The following is a 20,955-nucleotide window of genomic DNA, read 5'->3' as shown; positions in this document are numbered from 1 at the left end:
TGCTGTGAAAGTAACTGTGGTGATGAACTTTTATACATTTGGCTCCGCCTTAGCAGGAACTTGAGATATTTAAAGCATCTTGAACTTTGCTGTCCACTGTTAGTTAACAGAGTTCACTGTTCAGCTCTTCAATGCGATAGTTGCACTGTGTGTGGGTGTGTGTGTGTGGAGGTCCCTGGTCTTAAGGGCGGCACGGTAGCACAGTAGTTAGCATTGTGGCTTCAGAGCTCCGGGGTCCCAGGATCGATTCTCTGCTTGGGTCACTGTCTGTGTGGAGTCTGCATGTTCTCCAGAATGTGGCGACTAGGGGCCTTGCACTTCATTTCAGTGTCAGTGTAAGCCTACTTGTGACAATAAAGATTATTATTATTAATCACTATTGTGCGTTCCCTTAGTACCTGCTTTTGCGTGTCTTCGCCTGAACCTAGTGCTCTTACCCGCTAATAGTTGCAGCATGACTAGCAGCAATACTGGCAAAAATCTTCTGACTTGCAATGGAGGTGACTGCAGGTGACTTTGGGAGACACCTAGAGCAGCTCTGAGTCGATATTAAAATATTTTTTTTAAAATATTTTTATTCGCCTTTTTCACTTTTTCTCCCAAATTGACACCCACCAACAATAAACAATAATCAGTAACAAATGTAATTTCAATCCCTATATCAACAACAACAATCCCATCCTCCCACCAAACCCCCAAACATTAGCCCGCATGTTCACATAAACAAATAACAGAGGAAACAGAAATCACCCATAGTCACCATTAACACATACAGTCACCCCTCCCCAACTCTCCCAACCCTGCTCCGAATGTTCGATGTAATCCAATTCTCGAAAGTGCATAATGAATAACGTCCATGAATTGTAGAACCCCTCCATCCTTCCTCTCAGTTCAAATTTGACCTTCTCAAGAATCAAGAATTCCAGCAGGCCCCCCCGCCACGCCAGGGCATAAGGCGGCGAGTTGATCTCCATCCCAACAGGATCCGCCTTTGGGCGATCAATGAGGCGAAGCTACAACATCTGCCTCCGCAGCTGTTTCCAACCCTGGCTGGTCTGACACCCCGAATATGGCCTCCCGAGTGCCCGGGTCCAGTTTCTCGTCCACCACTTTAGAGATTACCATAAAAACCTCCTTCTTGTAATCCTCCAAGTGTGCTCTACATACCACCTTCAGCTGTATGAGCCCCAATCTCGCACATGAGGTGCACGCGTTCACTCTCCAGAGCACCTCACATCAGAACCCCTCCTTCATATCCTCTCCCAATTCTTCCTCCCATTTTGCCTTGATCCCTTCCTGTGGTCCCTTCTCCTGTTCCAAAATAGCCCCGTAAACCGCTGACACTACCCCTTTCTCCAGCACCCCTGTCATCAACACCTCCTCCAGCAATTTGGAGGCCAGCTCGACCGGGAAGCTCTGTACCTCCTTTCTGGCAAAGTCTTGAACCTTCATGTATCTAAATATTTCTCCCTGCTCCAGCCCATACTTTGCTCCCAGCTCCTTCAATCCTGCAAACCGACCCCCAAGAAACAAATCTTTTAGTGTGCTAATTCCTTTCTCTTCCCATCGCCGAAAATTTCCATCCCACTTCCCTGGCTCAAATCTATGGTTCCCCTGAATCAGCATTTCCCTTGACCCTGCCCCTAACCCGAAGTGTTGGTGAAACTGCCTCCAAATTCTCAATGAAGCTATTATTACCGGACTCCCTGAGTGTTTACCCGAGGCCGACGGGAGCGGCCTTCAATCCCGACCCCCTACACAAACTCTCCTCCATTATGACTCACGGGAGTCAATCCCTCTGACCCAGCTCCATACCTTCTCCACATTCGCCGCCCAGTAATAAAACATCAGGTTCGGAAGACCCCAACTCCCTGCTGGCCTTCCTCTCTGTAGTAGCACCTTTCTAATTCTGGCCACCTTCCCTCCCCATATGAACGAGTTAATCATCCCTTCAATCTCTCCAAAAAATGCATTTGGCAGGAAAATCGGCAGGCATTGGAAAATAAACAGAAATCGCAGCAATACCTTCATTTTAACTGCCTGTACTCGACCCGCCAGTGACAAAGGGAGACCATCCCACCTTGCCAGATCAGCTTTCACTCTCCCCACCGAAGTAGAAATATTGTACCTATGGAGTCCTCCCCAATCCCAAGCAACCTGCACACCCAGGTATCTAAAGTGAGTCCCTGCCGTATGGAATGGCATCCCCCCACACCCCCGGCCGAGACACCACAAAATACTCATTCTTGTCTAGATTTAATTTGTACTCCGAGAAAGACCCAAACACCCGAAGCAGCTCCAATATTCCCCCTATCGACACACTCGGTTCCGACACGTTTCCTTCCCCTCCGCCAGTGCCTCAACCATGTTCAATACCCTCCTAATGTTCGAAAAGAGCTGCCTCCCTCTTACAAACCCCGTCTGCTCTTCACCTATCTCCTTCGGGAGGCACTCCTCCACCCTACCTGCCAGGACCTTCGCCAATACCTTTTCGTCCATGTTTAAAAGTGATATGTGCCTATACGACCCACACTCCGTCGGATCCTTATCTTTTTTAAGTAACAGGGAAATCGATGCCTGCCCCAAGGTTTGTGATAACACCCCCTTCCCTATCACCTCCTCAAACATCCCCACCATCAGCTGTACCAGCTTATCCTTGAATTTTTTATAAGATTCTACCGGAAACCCATCTGGCCCTGCCACCTTCCCCGACTGCATCCTCCCAATCTCATCTTTTATCTCCTGTTCCACTATTGCTCATTCTAATGTAGCCCTGACCCCCTCCCCTAACGTCGGGCACTCCAGCCCATCCATAAATTCCTGCATCCCCCGGTCTCCCCCAGGTGGCTCAGACCTGTACAACCTCTCATAGAATTCTTTAAAGACCTTGTTAATCTGATCTGGAGCTACCACCAACTTCCCTGCCCTGTTCCGCACCTGAACAATTTCTCTTGCCACCGTCTCCCTCCGGAGCTGACTGGTCAACATCTGCCTTCTCTCCATGCTCGGAAACTGCACCCATTGCTCACCTCAATTGGCGTACCACCCTCCTGGTAGATAGTCGGTCAAAGCTCGTCTGTAGTTCTTTCCTCTTTTCCAACTTTGCAGGTTGCCCATCTTCTGCACAACTCCCATCTACCACCAGCATCTCATTTATTACCCTCTGATGCTCCAACCTCTCCTCTTTTTCCACCCTCGCCTTAAACAAGATCACCTCACCATTGCCTTTAGAGCCTCCTAGACAACTGCCTTCGACACCTTATTCGTGCAGTTGAAACCTACATATTCCTCGATTACTTTTTCAATTTTGTCACAGAACCCTTGGTCCCCCAACAGTTTCACATCTAATTTCCAGCCCGGTTTCTGTACCACCCCCTTCTCCAGTACCATATTCACCCAATGCGGAGCATGATCTGATATTGCAATTGCTGAGTACTCGGACCCCTTAACCCTGGTCAGCAGCGCCTTCCCCACCACGAAAAAGTCGATCCGCGAGTATGCCTTATGGACTGCCGAGAAAAACGAGTACTCCCGCTCCCACGGGTGCATGCAGAAACCACCAAGGGTCTACCCCTCCCATTTCCACCATTAGCCCATACAAAACCTTCGCCCCCCCCCCATCTTGATTAATAAGGGGATCAGGAGTTATGGGGAGAAGGCAGGAGAATGGGGATGAGAAAACATCAGCCATGATTGAATGGCGGAGCAGACATGGTGGGCCGAGTGACCTAATTCTGCTGCTATGTCTTATGGTCTTATGATGGGACCAGTGAGCGAGGCTGTGACCTGTCGAACCTTGGCTCCTGCACCAAGTTCCAGTCCCCCCCTTCCGCTATCAGTTCCTGTGAGTCCAAGTCGGGGATGGCCCCACACACCTTCTTCGCGAATCCCACTTCGTCCCAATTGGGACGATATACACTTACCAGCGCCACTAGCCTCCCCTCCAGCGCTCCTGTCACAATCACATATCTGCCCTCCTGATCTGGAACCACCTTCTCCAACTTGAACCGTACCCTTTTGCTGACCATTACCGCTACCCGTTGAGCCCTTCCAGTCAAATCCAGAGTGAAACACCTGGCTAACCCAGTTCTTTTTAAGTCTCACCTGATCCTTCACCCTCAAGTGAGTCTCCTGCAGCAATGCCACATTGGCATTCAAACTTTTAAGATGCGCAAACACCCTTGTCCTCTTGACTGGACCTCCCAACCCCCTCACGTTCCACATGACTATCCTACCTGGGGATCTCTTCCCCCCTCCCCCCCCCCCGCCTTCTTATCCACCATCATCATACCGCCAGGCCCTGCCCCATGGGCCTGATCCGCCCCTATCCATCGAACCCCCTCCCAGAATTCCCTCTTGCACTTCCCCTCGAAAAGGCCTCTCCCCCCCCCCCCCCCCTTGCTCACCTCATATGCCCATTGAAACCTGCTAACCAGGCTCCAATGTCCGCAGCCCTCCTCTCACCTCACCTATGTTCACTCACCAACTTTAGTTAGCTAGTGTGGGTGCCCCCCTCCCCCAAGGCATACCGCCCCCTTCCACCCAGTCCCAGAAGAAAACGAAAAGCAATCTTACCCATACAATTCAATAAAATAACATATAACCATCGCAACAAAAAAAAAATGGCAATCAAACCAAACAAAAACTTAAACGCTATAACAATGTGAAGTCAAGTAAGTTACAATACAGGTCACTGAAAAAAACTAACAAAATACATTTTCCAGCTCCACAGTCACAGTCCACGAACTATCTTCCAGCCCCACTGCTCACTTTCTTTTAACACATTTTATTCAAACTTGTATCAAAGTAGGTTACAGCAAATAAACACCCGGGAAACATTCTTCCCAACAATCAACTATACAGTTTGTACATATTTCTCTCCTTTTTCACCCCCCCTCCCCATCACCCACCCCACTGCGAAGAACAACTCCTCAAACACGGTCACAAACATCCCCCACATTTTCTCAAACTCCCCTGCTGAGCCCCTTAACTCATAGTTTATCTTCTCTAACCGCAGGAAGTCATGCTGGTCACCCAACCATGCTGCTACCCCCGGTGGCGATGCCGACCGCCACTCCAGCAAAATTCATCGCCGTGCAATCAGAGAGGCAGAGGCCAAGACATCGGCCTTCCTCCTCTCCATGAGCTTCGGCTTCTCCAAAACCCCAAATATCTCCACCAAAGTGTTCTGTGTCCACCCCCTCCTCCACTATTCTGGCTAAGACTACGAACACTCCCGCCCAGAATCTTCCCAATTTTTCACAATCCCAAAACGTGCGCATGATTCGCAGGCCCCCTCACACTCATCTGCTACCCCCTGAAAGAACCCACTCTTTCTCATATGCACCCTGTGCACGACCTTAAACTGTATTCGGCTCTTCCTTGCACAAGAGGAGGTCCCGTTTACACTTCGCAGTGCCTCACTCCATACTCCCCAATTGATCTCCCAATGGATTCCCAACTCCTCTTCCCATTTCTCCTTGATCTTCACCACCCGCTCACCTCCTTGCTCCACTAGCCACTTATATATATCCCCAATTCTTCCCTCCTCTTCCACATCTGGAAGCAGCAGTCGCTCCAGCAGGGTGTGTCCAGGCAATCCAGGGAACCCCTTCCAGACCTAATCTGTAGATACCTGAACTCACTACCCCTCGGCAGCTCTACCCTCTCCCTTAGCTCCTCCAGACTGGAGTCATCCTCCAAATACAGATCCCTCTCCTTGGCCAGCCCCACTTCCCTCCACCTCTTGTATACACTATCCATCCCCCCTCGGCTCAAACCCATGATTCTCGCACAGTGGCAGTAGCACCGACATCCCTTCCACCCTAAAATGCTCCTCAGCTGATTCCATATCTTCACCGTGGAGTGCACCACTGGGCTCCCTGTATACCTACTCGGAGCCATTGGCAATGCTGCCGTCACAATAACCCTCAAACTAGACCCCTTATAAGATTATTCTCCATCGTAACCCATTCTACCCCTTCTCCTTCCCACCACCGCCGCACCTTGTCCACATTTGCCGCCCAATAATAATGAAGCAAGTTTGGCAACCCCAACCCCCCCCCTGCTGCCTCTGCCTCTGTAGCAGGGTCCACTCCTCACTTCTGTCCCAAGCCTTCTGCCTTCACGAATGCCTCAGCCGCCTCCACCATTTTGAAATAAAAATCTTTGGTGTTTGTACGACACCCTCAGCTTTGGCGGGTATACCATACCAAATCGCAGTCCCTTGTGCAGTGTCGCCTTCACTTGGCCGAACGCCGCTCGTCTCTTCGCCAACTCCACCGTCAAGTCCTGGTAAATCTGAACTCTAGCACCATCCCACTGCACCTCCCGCTTCTGCTTCGCCCAGCCAAACACCTTCTCCTTCATGTGGTATTTATGGAAGCAGATAATTACTGCTCTTGGCGGTTCATTTACTTTGGGTTTCCGCCTTAACGACCGATGAGCTCCGTCCAGTTCATACCGGGGGGGGGGGTTCTTCACCCTCCCCCATCAACTCGGTCAGCATCTTAGCAAAGTACTCTGTTGGCCTCGAGCCCTCTGCCCCTTCAGGTAAGCCCACAATTTTCAGATTGTGCCGCCTTGAGCGGTTCACCAAGTCCTTGGGCTTTGCTCGGAGCTCTCTGTTGACCTCCCCTACCCTCCGCAGGTCATCCCACATCGAGGTGAGCTGGTCGCTGTGCTGCAACATGGCCTCCTCCATTTCCTTCCATCTTTTCACCTTGGGCGATGTCTTTGCCACAGCTACCCTCACCGGGGCGATTGCCTCCACCGCTAATCATTTCAGTGCGACTGCCATCTTATTCATCAATGCCTCCATGTGCCTCGCAAACTGCTTCTCCAGCTCCACAGCCATCACCTCAGTCATCTTTTCCCACCATAAGCAGTGCGGCCCCACCATGTGGTCCGAGATCCGCCATCTTGTCAGCGCTTTTGCTGGTCCTCTCATTCGACGGCAAACATGGGTTTCCCCCCTTCTCAGCTGCTTTTCACATCCTTTAACGATTTATTATTATTTCCATTCTTTCTTCAATCCTAAAATAAATAAAAATAATAAAATCTCTTCCCCCGGAACCAGACTTCAAACTTCTCAAACATCCATTTTCAGCAGATGCTACCCGATGGGCTCTACTACCCCTCTACATTCCGCGTCCTGGGTTCGGGCCTGATGCCTCGACTGCCTCGCCTCGTGTTAAGCTCGCCCCCGCCTCTCACTTCAGGTTTGATGCCTCCGCTCCGGCCGCCGGACACTCCCGCGGAGCTCCTCAACGGCTCCAAACTGGCCTGACCTGGCGGCCGTACCTCAGACCCCAAAAACCGAAGAAAAAACAACGGGGAAACCCCTGAAAATGCTCTAAATAGCGCGGGCCAACAGGAGCCTCTTCTTGATGCCTCCACTCGTGAGCGGCACCGGAAGTCCGATTGAGCCATTTAAGCATAAGTAGCAGCATTCTAGTTTGGTTAGCTCACTGGCAGTAGCAAGGAGAGAATAGCAAAGGTAGATGTACAGATGATGTCTTCCTGAGAGAGAAAAGCAGGTTTGTGCTCCATGGATCTACTGCCACACCCCCAACAAAAGGCAGGGATTGGTTGAGAGAGTACCTCAGACTGGGTGGAGAACAGATTGCTGAACTGTGGTGGCACATGCAAGCCCTCTTGCACACTGTAATTCACAGTCATGGTGACAACGGCCTGAACTTGCATGACAGTCAGTTGACCTTGCATGGTAGCATTCTAAGAATCCACTACTGAATTTCTTCAGGTGGAATCTGCTTATGCTGCAGTTCTTCTGTCGGCTGCTCTATTAAATTGCTCGTGTCCACTGGAGTGGAGCCTGTGTGCGACTTTGTCATCTGGCCCTTCCCTGGCTGCAGAGCACTCATGCTCAATATCCCATCATGTGCAGTCCTGTCCTCTAAGATGTGCACAGTGTCGACATCTGAGCTGATGGCTATGCCTGTAAAGTAAACTGATGTTGCTGCCTCTTCATCACACTGTTCTATCTAGCCAAGCTGGACCTGAAAGGAAAAAAAGATAAGTGTAAGGTGCATAAAGCACAAAACGTTAACATGCAAGTTCTGCAGGAAATTGGAAAGGCAAATGGAATGTTGGCCTTTATTTCAAAGGGAATGGAGTATAAAAATAGGGAAGTCGTGATAAAAGGCATTAGTTAGTCCACAGCTGGAATACTGTGATCAGTTTTGCTCCCCTTATCTAAGGAAAGATATTTTGGCATTGTAGGCAGTCCAGAGAAGGTTCACTAATTTGATCCTGGATATGGAGGGTTTTCTTCTGAGGAGAGGTTGAATGGTTGGGCCTTTACTTATTGGAGTTTACAAGAATGATAGGCAAACCTATTGAGACCTATCGGATTCTCAGGAGGCTTGACAGGGTAGATGCTGAGAGGATGTTTCCACTCGTGGGAGAGTCTAACATCAGAGGGCATAATCTCAGAGTAAGAGGGATGCCATTTAAAACAGATGAGCAGGAATTTATTTCTCTCAGGGTAGTGTATCTGTGGAAATCTTAACCGCAGAGAACGGCAGAGGCTGGGTCGTTAAGTATGTTCAAGGCTGGGATAGACAGATTTTTAATCAGTCAGGGACTCATCTGTAGCTTCCACTGTTGGGTCGTACACGCAACAGCATGAGGAGCAACAGGGCTATTAACTGAAATAGGCCAGTGCCAACTCATGAGCTTATGAGGCCTCCACTGCATTTTATGAATCCCAAGTACTGTGGAAAGGAGAAAAGAGAACAGTAGGAGTAGGTGTGCTTGTATATCTGACACCCATATAGCAGAGCCTAGTTTCCAGTCATTTTGGACCACCTTGCTACTGGGCCAAGTCCGTGCTCCGTCAAGTCCGTGTGGAAGTTGATGCACAACAGCCACGCCACGTTACTAGAACTCTCAGAATCACAGAAAAACGCAGTGCAGAAAAGGCCGTTCGGCCCATCAAGTCTGCACCGCCGCATGAAAGGCACCTGATCCATCCTAATCCCATTTGCCAGCACTTGGCCCATAACCTCGAATGTTAAGACATGCCTAGTGCTCATCCAGGTACTTTTTAAAAGATGTGAGGCAGCCCACCTCTACCACCCTCCCAGGCAGTGCGTTCCAAACCGTCACCAACCTCTGAACAAAGAACAAAGAAAAGTACAGCACAGGAACAGGCCCTTCGGCCCTCCAAGCCCGTGTCGACCACGCTGCCCGTCTAAACTAAAATCTTCTACACTTCCTGGGTCCATATCCCTCTATTCCCATCCTATTCATGTATTTGTCAAGATGCCCCTTAAATGTCACTATCATCCCTGCTTCCAGCACCTCCTCCGGCAGCGAGTTCCAGGCACCCACTACCTTCTGTTCAAAAAAGATTGGCCTCATACATCTCCTCTAAACCTTGCCCCTCGCACCTTAAACCTATGCCCCCTAGTAATTGACCCCTCTACCCTGGGGAAAAGCCTCTGACTATCCACTCTGTCTATGTCCCTCATAATTTTATAGACCTCTATCAAGTCGCCCCTCAACCTCCGTCGTTCCAGTGAGAACAAATCGAGTTTATTCAACCGCTCCTCATAGCTAATGCCCTCCATACCAGGCAACATCCTGGTAAATCGCTTCTGCACCCTCTCTAAAGCCTCCACATCCTTCTGGTAGTGTGGCGACCAGAATTGAACACTATACTCCAAGCGTGGCCTAACTGAGGTTCTATACAGCAAGCCTTCTTGACTACCTTCTCCACCTGTGTTGCCCCTTTCAGTGACCTGTGGACCTGTACATCTAGATCTCTTTACTTTCAATACTCTTGAGGGTTCTACCATTCACTGTATATTCCCTACCCACAATAGACCTTCCAAAATGCATGACCTCACATTTGTCCGGATTAAACTCCATCTGCCATCTCTTCGCCCAAGTCTCCAAACGATCTAAATCCTGCTGTATGCTCTGACAGTCCTCATCGCTATCTGCAATTCCACCTACCTTAGTGTCGTCTGCAAACTTACTAATCAGACCAGTTACATTTTCCTCCAAATCATTTATATATACTACGAACAGCAAAGGTCCCAGCACTGATCCCTGCGGAACACCACTAGTCACAGCCCTCCAATTAGAAAAGCACTCTTCCATTGCTACTCTCCGCCTTCTATGACCTAGCCAGTTCTGTATCCACCTTGCCAGCTCACCCCTGATCCCGTGTGACTTCACCTTTTGCACCAGTCTACCATGCGGGACCTTGTCAAAGGCCTTACTGAAGTCCATATAGACAACATCCACTGCCCTACCTGCATCAATCATCTTTGTGACCTCTTCGAAAAACTATCAAGTTAGTGAGACACGACCTCCTCTTCACAAAACCATGCTGCCTCTCACTAATATGTCCATTTGCTTCCAAATGGGAGTAGATCCTGTCTCGAAGGATTCTCTCCAGTAATTTCCTTATTGCTGACATAAGGCTCACCGGCCTGTAGTTCCCTGGATTATCCTTGCTACCCTTCTTAAACAAAGGAACAAGATTGGCTATTCTCTAGTCCTCCGGGACATCACCTGAAGACAGTGAGGATCCAAAGATTTATGTCAAGGCCTCAGCAATTTCCTCTCTATCCTCCTTCAGTATTCTGGGGTAGATCCCATCCGGCCCTGGGGACTTATCTACCTTAATATTTTTCAAGACGCCCAACACCTTGTCTTTTTGGATCTCAATGTGACCCAGGCTATCTACACACCCTTCTCCAGACTCAACATCCACCAATTTCTTCTCTTTGGTGAATACTGATGCAAAGTATTCATTTAGTACCTCGCCCATTTCTTCTGGCTCCACACATAGATTCCCTTGCCTATCCTTCAGTGGGCCAACCCTTTCCCTGGCTACCCTCTTGCTTTTTATGTACGTGTAAAAAGCCTTGGGATTTTCCTTAACCCTATTTGCCAATTACTTTTCGTGGCCTCTTCTAGCCCTCCTGACTCCTTGCTACTTTTCTTATATTCCACACAGGCTTTGTCTGTTCCCAGCCTTCTAGCCCTGACAAATGCCTCCTTTTTCTTTTTGACAAGGCCTACAATATCTCTCGTTATCCAAGGTTCCCGAAATTTGACGTATTTATCCTTCTTCCACACAGGAACATGCCGGTCCTGAATTCCTTTCAACTGACATTTGAAAGCCTCCCACATGTCAGATGTTGATTTACCCTCAAGCATCCTCCCCCAATCTAGGTTCTTCAGTTCCCGCCTAATATTGTTATAATTAGCCTTCCCCCAATTTAGCACATTCACCCTAGGACCACTCTTATCCTTGTCCACCAGCACTTTAAAATGCTCTGGGTAAAAATGTTTTCCCTCAAATCCCCCCTGAACCTCCCACTCCTCACCTTGAATTTGTGTCCCACCTGTAACCGACCCTTCAACTAAGCTGTTCCCTATCCACCCTGTCCATGCCCCTCATAATCTTGCACACCTTAATCTGGTCGCCCCTCTGTCTTCTCTGCTCCAGCAAAAACAACTCAAGCCTATCCAACCTCTCTTCATAACTTAAATGTTCCAATCCCAGGTAGATTAATAGAATTTACAGTGCAGAAGGAGGCCATTTGGCCCATCGAGTCTGCACCGGCTCTTGGCAAGAGCACCCTACCCAACCGCACACCTCCACCCTATCTCCATATCCCAGCAACCCCACCCAACACTAAGGGCAATTTTGGACACTAAGGGCAATTTAGCATGGCAATCCACCTAACCTGCACATCTTTGGACTGTGGGAGGAAACCGGAGCACCCGGAGTAAACCCACACACACACGGGGAGAACGTGCAGACTCCGCACAGGCAGTGACACAAGCCGGGAATCGAACCTGGGCCCCTAGAGCTGTGAAGCACTTGTGCTAATCACTATGCTACCGTGCATCCTGGTGAAATGCCTCTGCATCCGCTCCAGTGCAATCACATCCTTCCTATAATGTGGTGACCAGAACTGCACACAGTACTCCAGCTGTAGCCTCACCAATTTTCTATATAACTCCAACATGACTTCCTTGCTTTTGTAATAGATGCCACGATTGATAAAGGCAAGAGTACCATATGCCCATTTCACCACCCTATTAACCTGCCCTTCTGTCTTCAGAGATATATTTACAAACAGGCCAAGGTCTCTTTGTTCCTCAGACTTCCCAGTGTGGTGCCATTCATTGAATATTTCCTTGTCAAATTGCTCGTTCCAAAGTGTAACTCCTCACACTTTTCAGGATTAAATTCCATCTGCCACTTTTCTGCCCATTTGACCACCCCATCTATATCTACCTGTAACCCAAGACTCTCAGCCTCATTATTATCCCCCCCCCGGCCTATCTTTGTGTCATCTGCAAACTTACTGATCCTACCCCCCACATAGTCAGCTATGTCATCTATATAAATGACGAATAATAGGGGACCCAGCACAGATCTTGGTTGCACAACAATGGACACTGGCATCCAGTCACTAAAGCAGCTGTCTGTCATCACCTCTGTTTCCTACAGCTCAGCCAGCTTTGACTCCACCTTATCGAGTTCCCCTGTATGCCATGTGTATTTGCCTTCTTTATAAGTCTCCCATGTGGGACCTTGTCAAATGCTTTTTTTGAAATCTGTGTGAACGACATGAACTACACTACCCTCATCTACACATTTAGTCACGTGCTCAAAAAGTCAATCAGATTTGTTAGGCATGACATCCCTCTGACAAAGCCGTGTTGACTATTCCTGATCAAATCTTGCCTCTCCAAGTGGAGTCACACAGGCATCTTCCACCGTTAAAAGAACGTTTGGGACCTGGGCCGCACTGTGGCACAATGGTTAGCACTGTTGCCTCACAGTGTCAGGGACCCAGGTTCAATTCCGGCCTTGGATGACTGTCTGTGTGGAGTTTGCACATTCTACCCTGCATAAGTTTCCTACAGGTGCTCCGGTTTCCTCTCACAGTCCAAAGATGTTAGGTGGACTGGCCTTGCTAAATTTCCCCTTAGTGTCCAAACATAATTGGGGTTATGGGGGGTAGGATAGGGAGTGAGCCTGGGTGGAGTGCTCTTTCAGAGGATTGGTGCAGACCCGATGAGCCAAACGGCCTCCTTCTGCACTGCATGGATTCTATGACTCATGGACAACCCCAACATAATCTCAGCCAAGCTCATATCAAAGCTCCAAAACCTAGGACTTGGCTCCTCCCTCTGCAACTGGATCCTTGACTTCCTGACCCATAGACCACAACCAGTAGTGTAAACAACAACACCCCCTCCACGATAGACCTCAATACCGCAAGGCTGCGTACTTAGCCCCCTACAATATTCCCTATGCACACACGATGTGTGGCAAAATTTGGCTCCAACTCCATTAGTTTGCTGATGACACCACTGTAGTGGGTCAGATCTCGAACAACGATGAGTCAGCGTATAGGAGGGAGATAGAGAGCCTCCTTTAGTTGTTAACAACAACAATCTCTCCCTCAATGTCAGCAAAACTAAAGAGCTGGTGATTGACTTCAGGAACCAAAGTATCGTACACACCCCTGCCTGCATCAGCGGTGCCGAGGTGGAGATGCTTGACAGCTTCAAATTCCTAGGTGTGCACATCACAAACAGTCTCCCCTGGTCCACCCACGTCGATGCTACAGTCAAGAAAGCATAGCAGCACCTATACTTTCTCAGGAAACTAAGGAAATTTGACATGTGCACATTGACTCTAACCAATTTTTACAGATACACCATAGAAAGCATCCTATCTGGCTGTATGGCAACTGCTCGGCCCAGGACCGTAAGAAACTACAGAGAGTCGTGAACACAGCGCAGTCCGTCACGCGAACCCGCCTCCCATCCATTGAAACTGTCTACACCTTCGCTGCCTTGGGAAAGTGGGCAACATAATCAAAGACCCTTCCCACCCGGGTTATTCTCTCTTGCAACTTCTTCCATCGGGCAGGAGATACATAAGTCTGAGAACACGCACTAACAAATTCAAAAACAACTTCTTCCCCGCTGTACCAGACTCTTATGAACTGATCTGATCTCTTCACACATCTTCTCTATTGAGTAGTACCACACTCCTGAATGCTTCACCCAATGCCTGTGTCTGTGTATTTACATTGTGTATTTATGTTTGTCCTATGTTTCTTTTTCATGTATGGAATGATCTGTCTGGACTGTATGCTGAACAATACTTTTCACTGTACCTCGATACACTGACAATAAAACAAATCTGATCCAGTAGTGATGGAGATGTTTGATAGGAAAATGAGACAGAAAGAGTTCAGGCTTTGATTCCAATATGACTCTCTGGAACCCGTTTTGTCTCTCCATAGCTGCTGCCAGACCTGCTGAATTTTTCCAGCATTTTTGGTTTTTTGTCAGATCTCCATCATCACCTTCTATGTTAGACAAGTCCATATTCTCTGTTTTTTTTTAGAAAAATGAGAGGTAATCTCACTGAAACATGTGAAGTTATTTTTGGCATACTGGGAACATACGGAGCTTAGTGTTATAGGCCAGGGTTTAACAACTTCAGTGTATATTATGGCGTCCACCTGACCTACAACCTTTATGTTGAATTTGGCTAGGATGGACTTCTTAGGGGTTTTTAATCAAAAAACAAGCTTTAATCTAAGAATTTAGTTAACGTGTGTAAACACACACAAGACTTTTTATCAACTACAAACATAACGACCCCACACAGTAATCTATGTATAACCCTTAATGAATTCCCCCTTAACTGTTCCAATTCAAGAACAAAATGCAAGTAAAACCAGAAACCCCTTTTCAAAGATGTGGCCCAGCACACGGCACTCTCATCGGTACAAGACTGTTGTTATTGACACTCTGCTCCCCTTCTCAAACAGCAGATTAGTATTCCTTTCAGAAAGCAATTATCTCTTTTAAGTTATCAAGCAGTCTGGAACAGCTTTTAAAATGAAGACAGAGAAAAAACACTTATTTCAACCTGAGCAGTTCAAACCAGTCCAAACTCAAAATGAAAGTAAAAGTCAAAAACGAAAGTAAACTCACAGAGCCACAGCGCAGCTCCACCCACACAATGACAAAACTGAAGCCATGTGATAAGACAAAAACATTTCTTAAAGGGACACTCATGACATTAGAACTGGGGAGAGGGGGCCACGGGTCTCAGAATAAGGAGTTGGCTATTTAGGATGGAGACAATGGGAAATTTCTAAATCTTCAGAATATCATTAAGCATATTCAAGACAGAGATTGACATATTTTTGAATATGAGAATAATCAAGGGATATTGCGACAATGCTAGAAGGCAGTTGAGACAAGACTAACCATGATCTTATTGTACAGTGAAGACTTGCTGCCCCTATTTCTTTCAATTTTGAATTTTTTTTTTCCTGTAGCTACATGTTTAAATTTAAATGTTGATTTTCTTTCTTTTCAGGGTTACTGCCAAGTGATTCTGAACCATTTGTAAAGGATCTTTGCCTCTATATGTTTTCACGGATTACTCTCATTCATTGGGATAAAGGTATCTGAATAAAAAGGATCTATTAACATCTATTAACAAAGTTTATCAGCAGAGGGAGCAGTTCAACAGCAATTTGTATGGCATTCTGAAATGGTGACAGTTCAGTAAATTTCTGCTGGTTATACTGCAGTATTTTAAGGGCTAATTTTTAACCAAAGCTACAACTGTGTGAAACCGCAGCTGCGATCTTACGGCTGCGCCGGGCATGAATCCAAATGAGCCAGTTAGGTTGCGTGAAAGTCCGAAATCGGAAGTGTGCCAGGCATCGATGGGTTTCTGATCTAACCGGCCCGCTCCCATTGCTGAGTTCAGGAACGCGTGGCGAGGACCAATAATCACAATTAAGGCCAGTCTCCATCCCATTAGCAGGAAGGACCCCCTACCTTTTTTAAAATAAACTTAAGAGTACTCAATTATTTTTTTTCCCCAATTACGGGGCAATTTAGCGTGGCCAATCCACCTCACCTGCCCACCTTTGGGTTGTGGGGGTGAAACCCATGCAGACACGGGCAGAATGTGAAAACTCCACATGGATAGTGACCCAGGGCTGGGATTCGAACCCGGGTCCTCAGCGCCGTAGGCAGCAGTGCTAACACCACTGTACCACGTGTCGCCCTAGGACCCCTATCTAATGGTCTCCCATGATCTAATCCGTTCCCCAGTGAGCAATCATACAGGCGTCCTTTAGCACACCTATTAAAAAATTTGAAGGTAGCAAAATGCCCACAGTGGGGATCGGAGGAGGTGAGTAGCCATCTACTGAGAGGTTGTGGGAGCCTCTGGGGCCTGGGGTGGGGGGGGGGGGGGGGGGGGGGGGGGTTGGCGGTCAGTGGTGCCGATTGCCCCTGGGCTGAGGGGGCTTGGCGCCTGTGCGCCAACATGCCACCTCCCCTGGATCATGTATATCCACACCAGGAGCGATTGCAGCTTCTGCCTGTCCATCCCACCCAACGCACCCAGGGCCGAGCCTTGTCCATGGTAGTATGGAGCAGGTCACTTTAACAGCTGAAGGCTATCGCTAATAGGGAATTGGCAATGTTAATAATATGAACACTTCACATATCACGCACTGCCATGGGCATGGTTGGCGTGCCAAGGTGTGCAGTATTGTGATGTGGGGGGGGGGGGGGGGTGCAGTTCTGCGGTGCCAACCACAGGGCTGTTGGGTGGCAGGGGGAACGGTGTCAGAGGGCTGATGCCAATTCGCCCGTGCAGTCCGGTGGAGGTCGTGTAGCTTCCTACAGCACTGGGTAGCGGTCCTTCTGGTGACACTCACCGCGCTGACGGCCACTGCCTCCCAGGTGGCACTGGCTGCACTGTGGCTAACCCTCCGATCCTCTTGGGGAACAGGGTATCCCACCTGGACTCTACCGCTTCCAACAGTCTGACCAGGTCAGCATCTCTGAATCGTGGGGCCGGTCTGCGCGGTGGCATGGTTGCCTGTTGTCTTCGGTTTGTATTGCGGGATCAGTTTAAGAGCTGCTCGCCCTCATTAACAAGGTGCTGCTAAGTGCAGTCCAGGCGAATCAGCTGGCTAGACAGTCTGTTCGACCTGAAGCCCGTGAGGCATCATTAAGTGCTCTAATTGATGTTAGATATCGGTGACGGCCTTGCTGGGTCAGCCATTGGGAAACACCCGGCTGTTCCAGCTCGCTACACTTCAAAACCGCTCCATTAGATTGCACCCCATAGCCTGATAGGTTTCACACAAAAGGACAGGAAGGCCAACATTTTATCTTAGCACTTGGAATAATAATTGAGAGCATTGCATTGCAACTGGGCTTTAGTGTGTAAATGAAGTCCTTTTAGAATCCTCATTTTTTTTTACACAATTGGTCTCAACAGTGGGGACTGTTAAGGAAAAACGAAGCATTTATTGCTGCAATGATTTACTTAATATTTTCCTGTAGTTAAATTATCAATGTCTATTGTTTATAATAACTTGAATAAGATTAAGGTGCACAGTTAGATTTCATTTCCAGTTTTTGTTCTTACTCATGGTTTCTCAGTCTCTTCCAAAGGTAGCACCCAAGTTAAGGGTTCTACGGGTGGTGAAATCCCTCTGTATATTGCCTAACTGGCCATTTTGCATATGTGAGGGCGTTAAGAAACATCGGATGGCTTTTTGGCTGTTGACCGTATCCTGTGTCACTTGACACGTGTCAGGTCATGGGCAGAGTTCAGAATAAGAAACCTAATCGATTTATTTTCCTTTTCCCTTATCTGGAGACACTGAGGTTAATTGTAGCATTTCCACTGTTGTCACAGCTGAGATGAGGTAATTTAACATGCACCAAAAGTCAAACATGGGCCTTATATTTATGGCTTAGTACAATGCAGCACCTTGAATCTGAAGCATTAGGGAAGCTGAAGTAAGAACTTTGAATATCATAAGGACTGCGTGAGGATGTTTTACCCATATATATTTCATTTTCTGGCAGTTTTCACATGAAATGTAATAAATTAGGAAATTATATTTGTTATGGGTACATAGATTCCAGGAGTTTGTATATCTTTCCTTTTTCGGCAATACACAATAACGATGAAGAGAAGAAAGAAATTAGAACTGTGTGTGTGGGGTGGGATGTAGGCAAGAGTATTTGGAGGAAAGCAAATAGCAGGTTGCTGACATGTCCTACCTGTAATTTGGGCAGGGGAAAAAGAGATTAAAATCTACAACTTTAATAGGAAATAACTATGCAAACTGAAGAAAGATATTTTATAAGACAACTAAAGTAGCACACAGATTTAAGCCAATAAAATATGAAAGTTGTTCTCAAATCTGTCTTGACACATTTCCTTGTGATATTTGAATGATATCCACAACATTCCCCAAAAGTCTTTCCCGGCAGCAGTGGTGCTGGTAGCAAAGCTTGTGAATGTTTTTAGTTTTAATATTTATTTGTTCTATTAAATTCACATTTATTTTGTGACTCTCAGATTTCCTTGTGGTGTTATTTGACAAAATTTATTTTTTAAACAACATGCTTCCAAATCAAGCAGTACTTTTCAAGTCCCTCGTCTGTGACCAAGCCTTTAGTCACCTCTCCTAATATGTTTTTATTTGAGACAACATTCAGTTTTGTCTGATTGCAGTTCCCTGGAGCATCTTTGGATATTTTTCAACATTGAAAACATTGCATAAATTATTATAAAGTATCATAAGTTATACATAAGTTATGATTGTTTTGTGCCCTTCTTCAGCAAGTCTTTTCCTCACAAACTGACTCTGGCACTGTTTGGATAATAGAACATGTTGCTTCAGTTCAGGCCATTTAAAAATAACTTGAAGTAATTCAAATTTGCAAATAACTAAAACAAAAAAAACTTAAAGTTAATCGGTTGAAAATAAATGAAAGAAACTATAAAGTTGCCATTACATTTTATTTTTTTAATGCTTACTTTAGTTTTCTGCAATGCCTTGGGATCAACGTTGAAGGATAAATGTTTCCTGATCCTGAGAGGAAGGGAGGTACAGTGAGAAGCAGGACAGCTGGGCTTTTCCTCGAGCTCTTTCACACCATCTGTGTGATGCTGACTTGGTTGAACATGGATCAAGCTCAAAATGACGGTCAGCAAATACATTTTGAATTGATGAATTGCTATCTCTTGCAGGACCTTTCTTTTATGATTTAAATTAAATTTATATCTTCAAACTTGAAATATATTTTCTGACATGTATGTGTTACAAAACGTTTAAATATGGACCTTTTCCATTTGAAAATACTATATTATGGCTGTATGGGGTAATTTTCTTTTGCCTGGTCAGTGACTGAAATCATTGGAATGAAAGTCAAACAGAATCCACTTCCCTGGTGGTAAAAACTTACCACAGCCGAATGTAGGTCACCGTTATATGTAGTGCTTTTCCTTTGTAAGAAATTACCAAAGCAAACCATGAGAGCAACCTTCAGGATTTAAACCGAATACTGCTGATCAAAAGAAGCCTTGCTCTAAAGCCTTTCATCTTGCACCTATCAGAACAGACACAAGAATGCCAAATTTCAAATCATCTCATTTTTTTATTACATAAGAAAAGGGGTGCTGATTGATTGGCAGGTTGATTCTGATTGGCTGCGGCATTGTAATGAAGAAAGCACCAGGGAATTATCTGCTCCTCGTGCTTCTGGGTATTTTTTTAAAAGGCACAAGGGAAAGGGACCCTGCATATTAATGTATGTCTTTTCCAACAGCTTAAGTGAGCCACATTGTGAGCTTGACTGAAAAAAATGAACAGGTTTATCAAGCAGTTTCATGCTGGTATTATGCAGTGGCGATGTGAGTTGTATTTTTCACTCATAGGATCTGTCAGCTAACTTCTCACCCAATCAGAATATTTACCACCCAAGTAGCATCCTTTTTCTCCTGTGCTATCTATTTAAATGGTGATAGATTGGGAAATGTTGATTGACGTAGAAAGGGACCTGGGTGTCCTTGAAAACAAGCATGCAGGTACAACGGGTTAGGAAAGCAAATGGTATGTTAGCCTTCATTGCAAGATAACTTGAGCTTTTAAAAAATTTGTTCATGGGATATGGACGTCGCAGACTGTGCCAGCATTTATTGCCCATCCCATTTGCCCTTGAGGGGGCAGTTAAGAGTCAACCACATTGCTGTGGGTCTGGAGTCACATGTAGGCCAGATCAGGTAAGGATGGCAGATTTCTTTCCATAGAGGATTATTACGGGCCAAGGATTAGAGAACCCCAAACTGTATCTTGGAGTTCACTTGACCCATAACTTTAAATAGATTTTGGTTATGGGGAGCACAAGGGCCCACTTTACAGGTATGGTGCAACAGAGAACTAAAAGCATTTTTAAACAAAAAATAAATGTTAATTCTATGAATCCAGTTAACGTTTTTAAACACACACAGTAAACATCTCAGCAACTATCAACTAAAATACTCCCCCCAAAGAATACAGTACTCTATAAGAAACCCTTAATATTTTCTTGCAACATCCATAAGTCAAATCCCCTCTTCAACACAGACATTAGCTTTAAATTCTCTATTGAGAGCAGTTGTCACGTTTAAATTAGCAAGTGATTTGAAGACATTACTTTCATGCAGAAAGAGACGAGAATTACACCTTGTTTCTCTGGATGCAGCTCCCAAACTGCAAAAAGAAACTAAACACACCCTGTAGCTGCTAGGTCAAAAACGAAAGTAAAACAGGCAAACAGTTCAGCCCCACCCACACTCTGACATCACTGCAGCTATTTGATAAACACCCATTTCTTAAAGGTAAACCCACTACAGCTATGTGATAAACACCCATTTCTTAAAGGTACTGTCACATGACAGGGTGTTCGCGAACCAGATAGGTTTTTACGACAATCGACAATCATGGTCATCATGAGACTTTTAATTCCATATTTTTAAATGAATTTAAATTTCACCATCTGAAGTGGCGGGATTTGAACCCCGGAGCATTACTCTGGGTCTCTGGTTTACTAATCCAG

At 46.5% G+C, this 20,955-nt stretch overlaps 1 protein-coding gene across 6 annotated transcripts in view; it reads left to right on the top strand.

Moving 5' to 3' along the window:
- The window catches only part of LOC119963922, a 136,978-nt gene that overhangs the window by 73,609 nt on the left and 42,414 nt on the right, over positions 1–20,955 (top strand). For all 6 annotated transcript variants that reach the window (XM_038793343.1, XM_038793341.1, XM_038793346.1 and 3 more), the window contains 2 exons: positions 15,407–15,493; positions 18,901–19,064. In XM_038793343.1, the coding sequence (XP_038649271.1) occupies positions 15,407–15,493; positions 18,901–18,974 (161 nt within the window). In that variant the 3' untranslated portion in view covers positions 18,975–19,064. The remainder of the gene's footprint in view (positions 1–15,406; positions 15,494–18,900; positions 19,065–20,955) is intronic.

Source organism: Scyliorhinus canicula, chromosome 3, assembly GCF_902713615.1.
Source record: "Scyliorhinus canicula chromosome 3, sScyCan1.1, whole genome shotgun sequence".
Lineage (NCBI taxonomy): Eukaryota > Metazoa > Chordata > Chondrichthyes > Carcharhiniformes > Scyliorhinidae > Scyliorhinus > Scyliorhinus canicula.
This window is presented reverse-complemented; position numbering and strand designations above follow the sequence as displayed.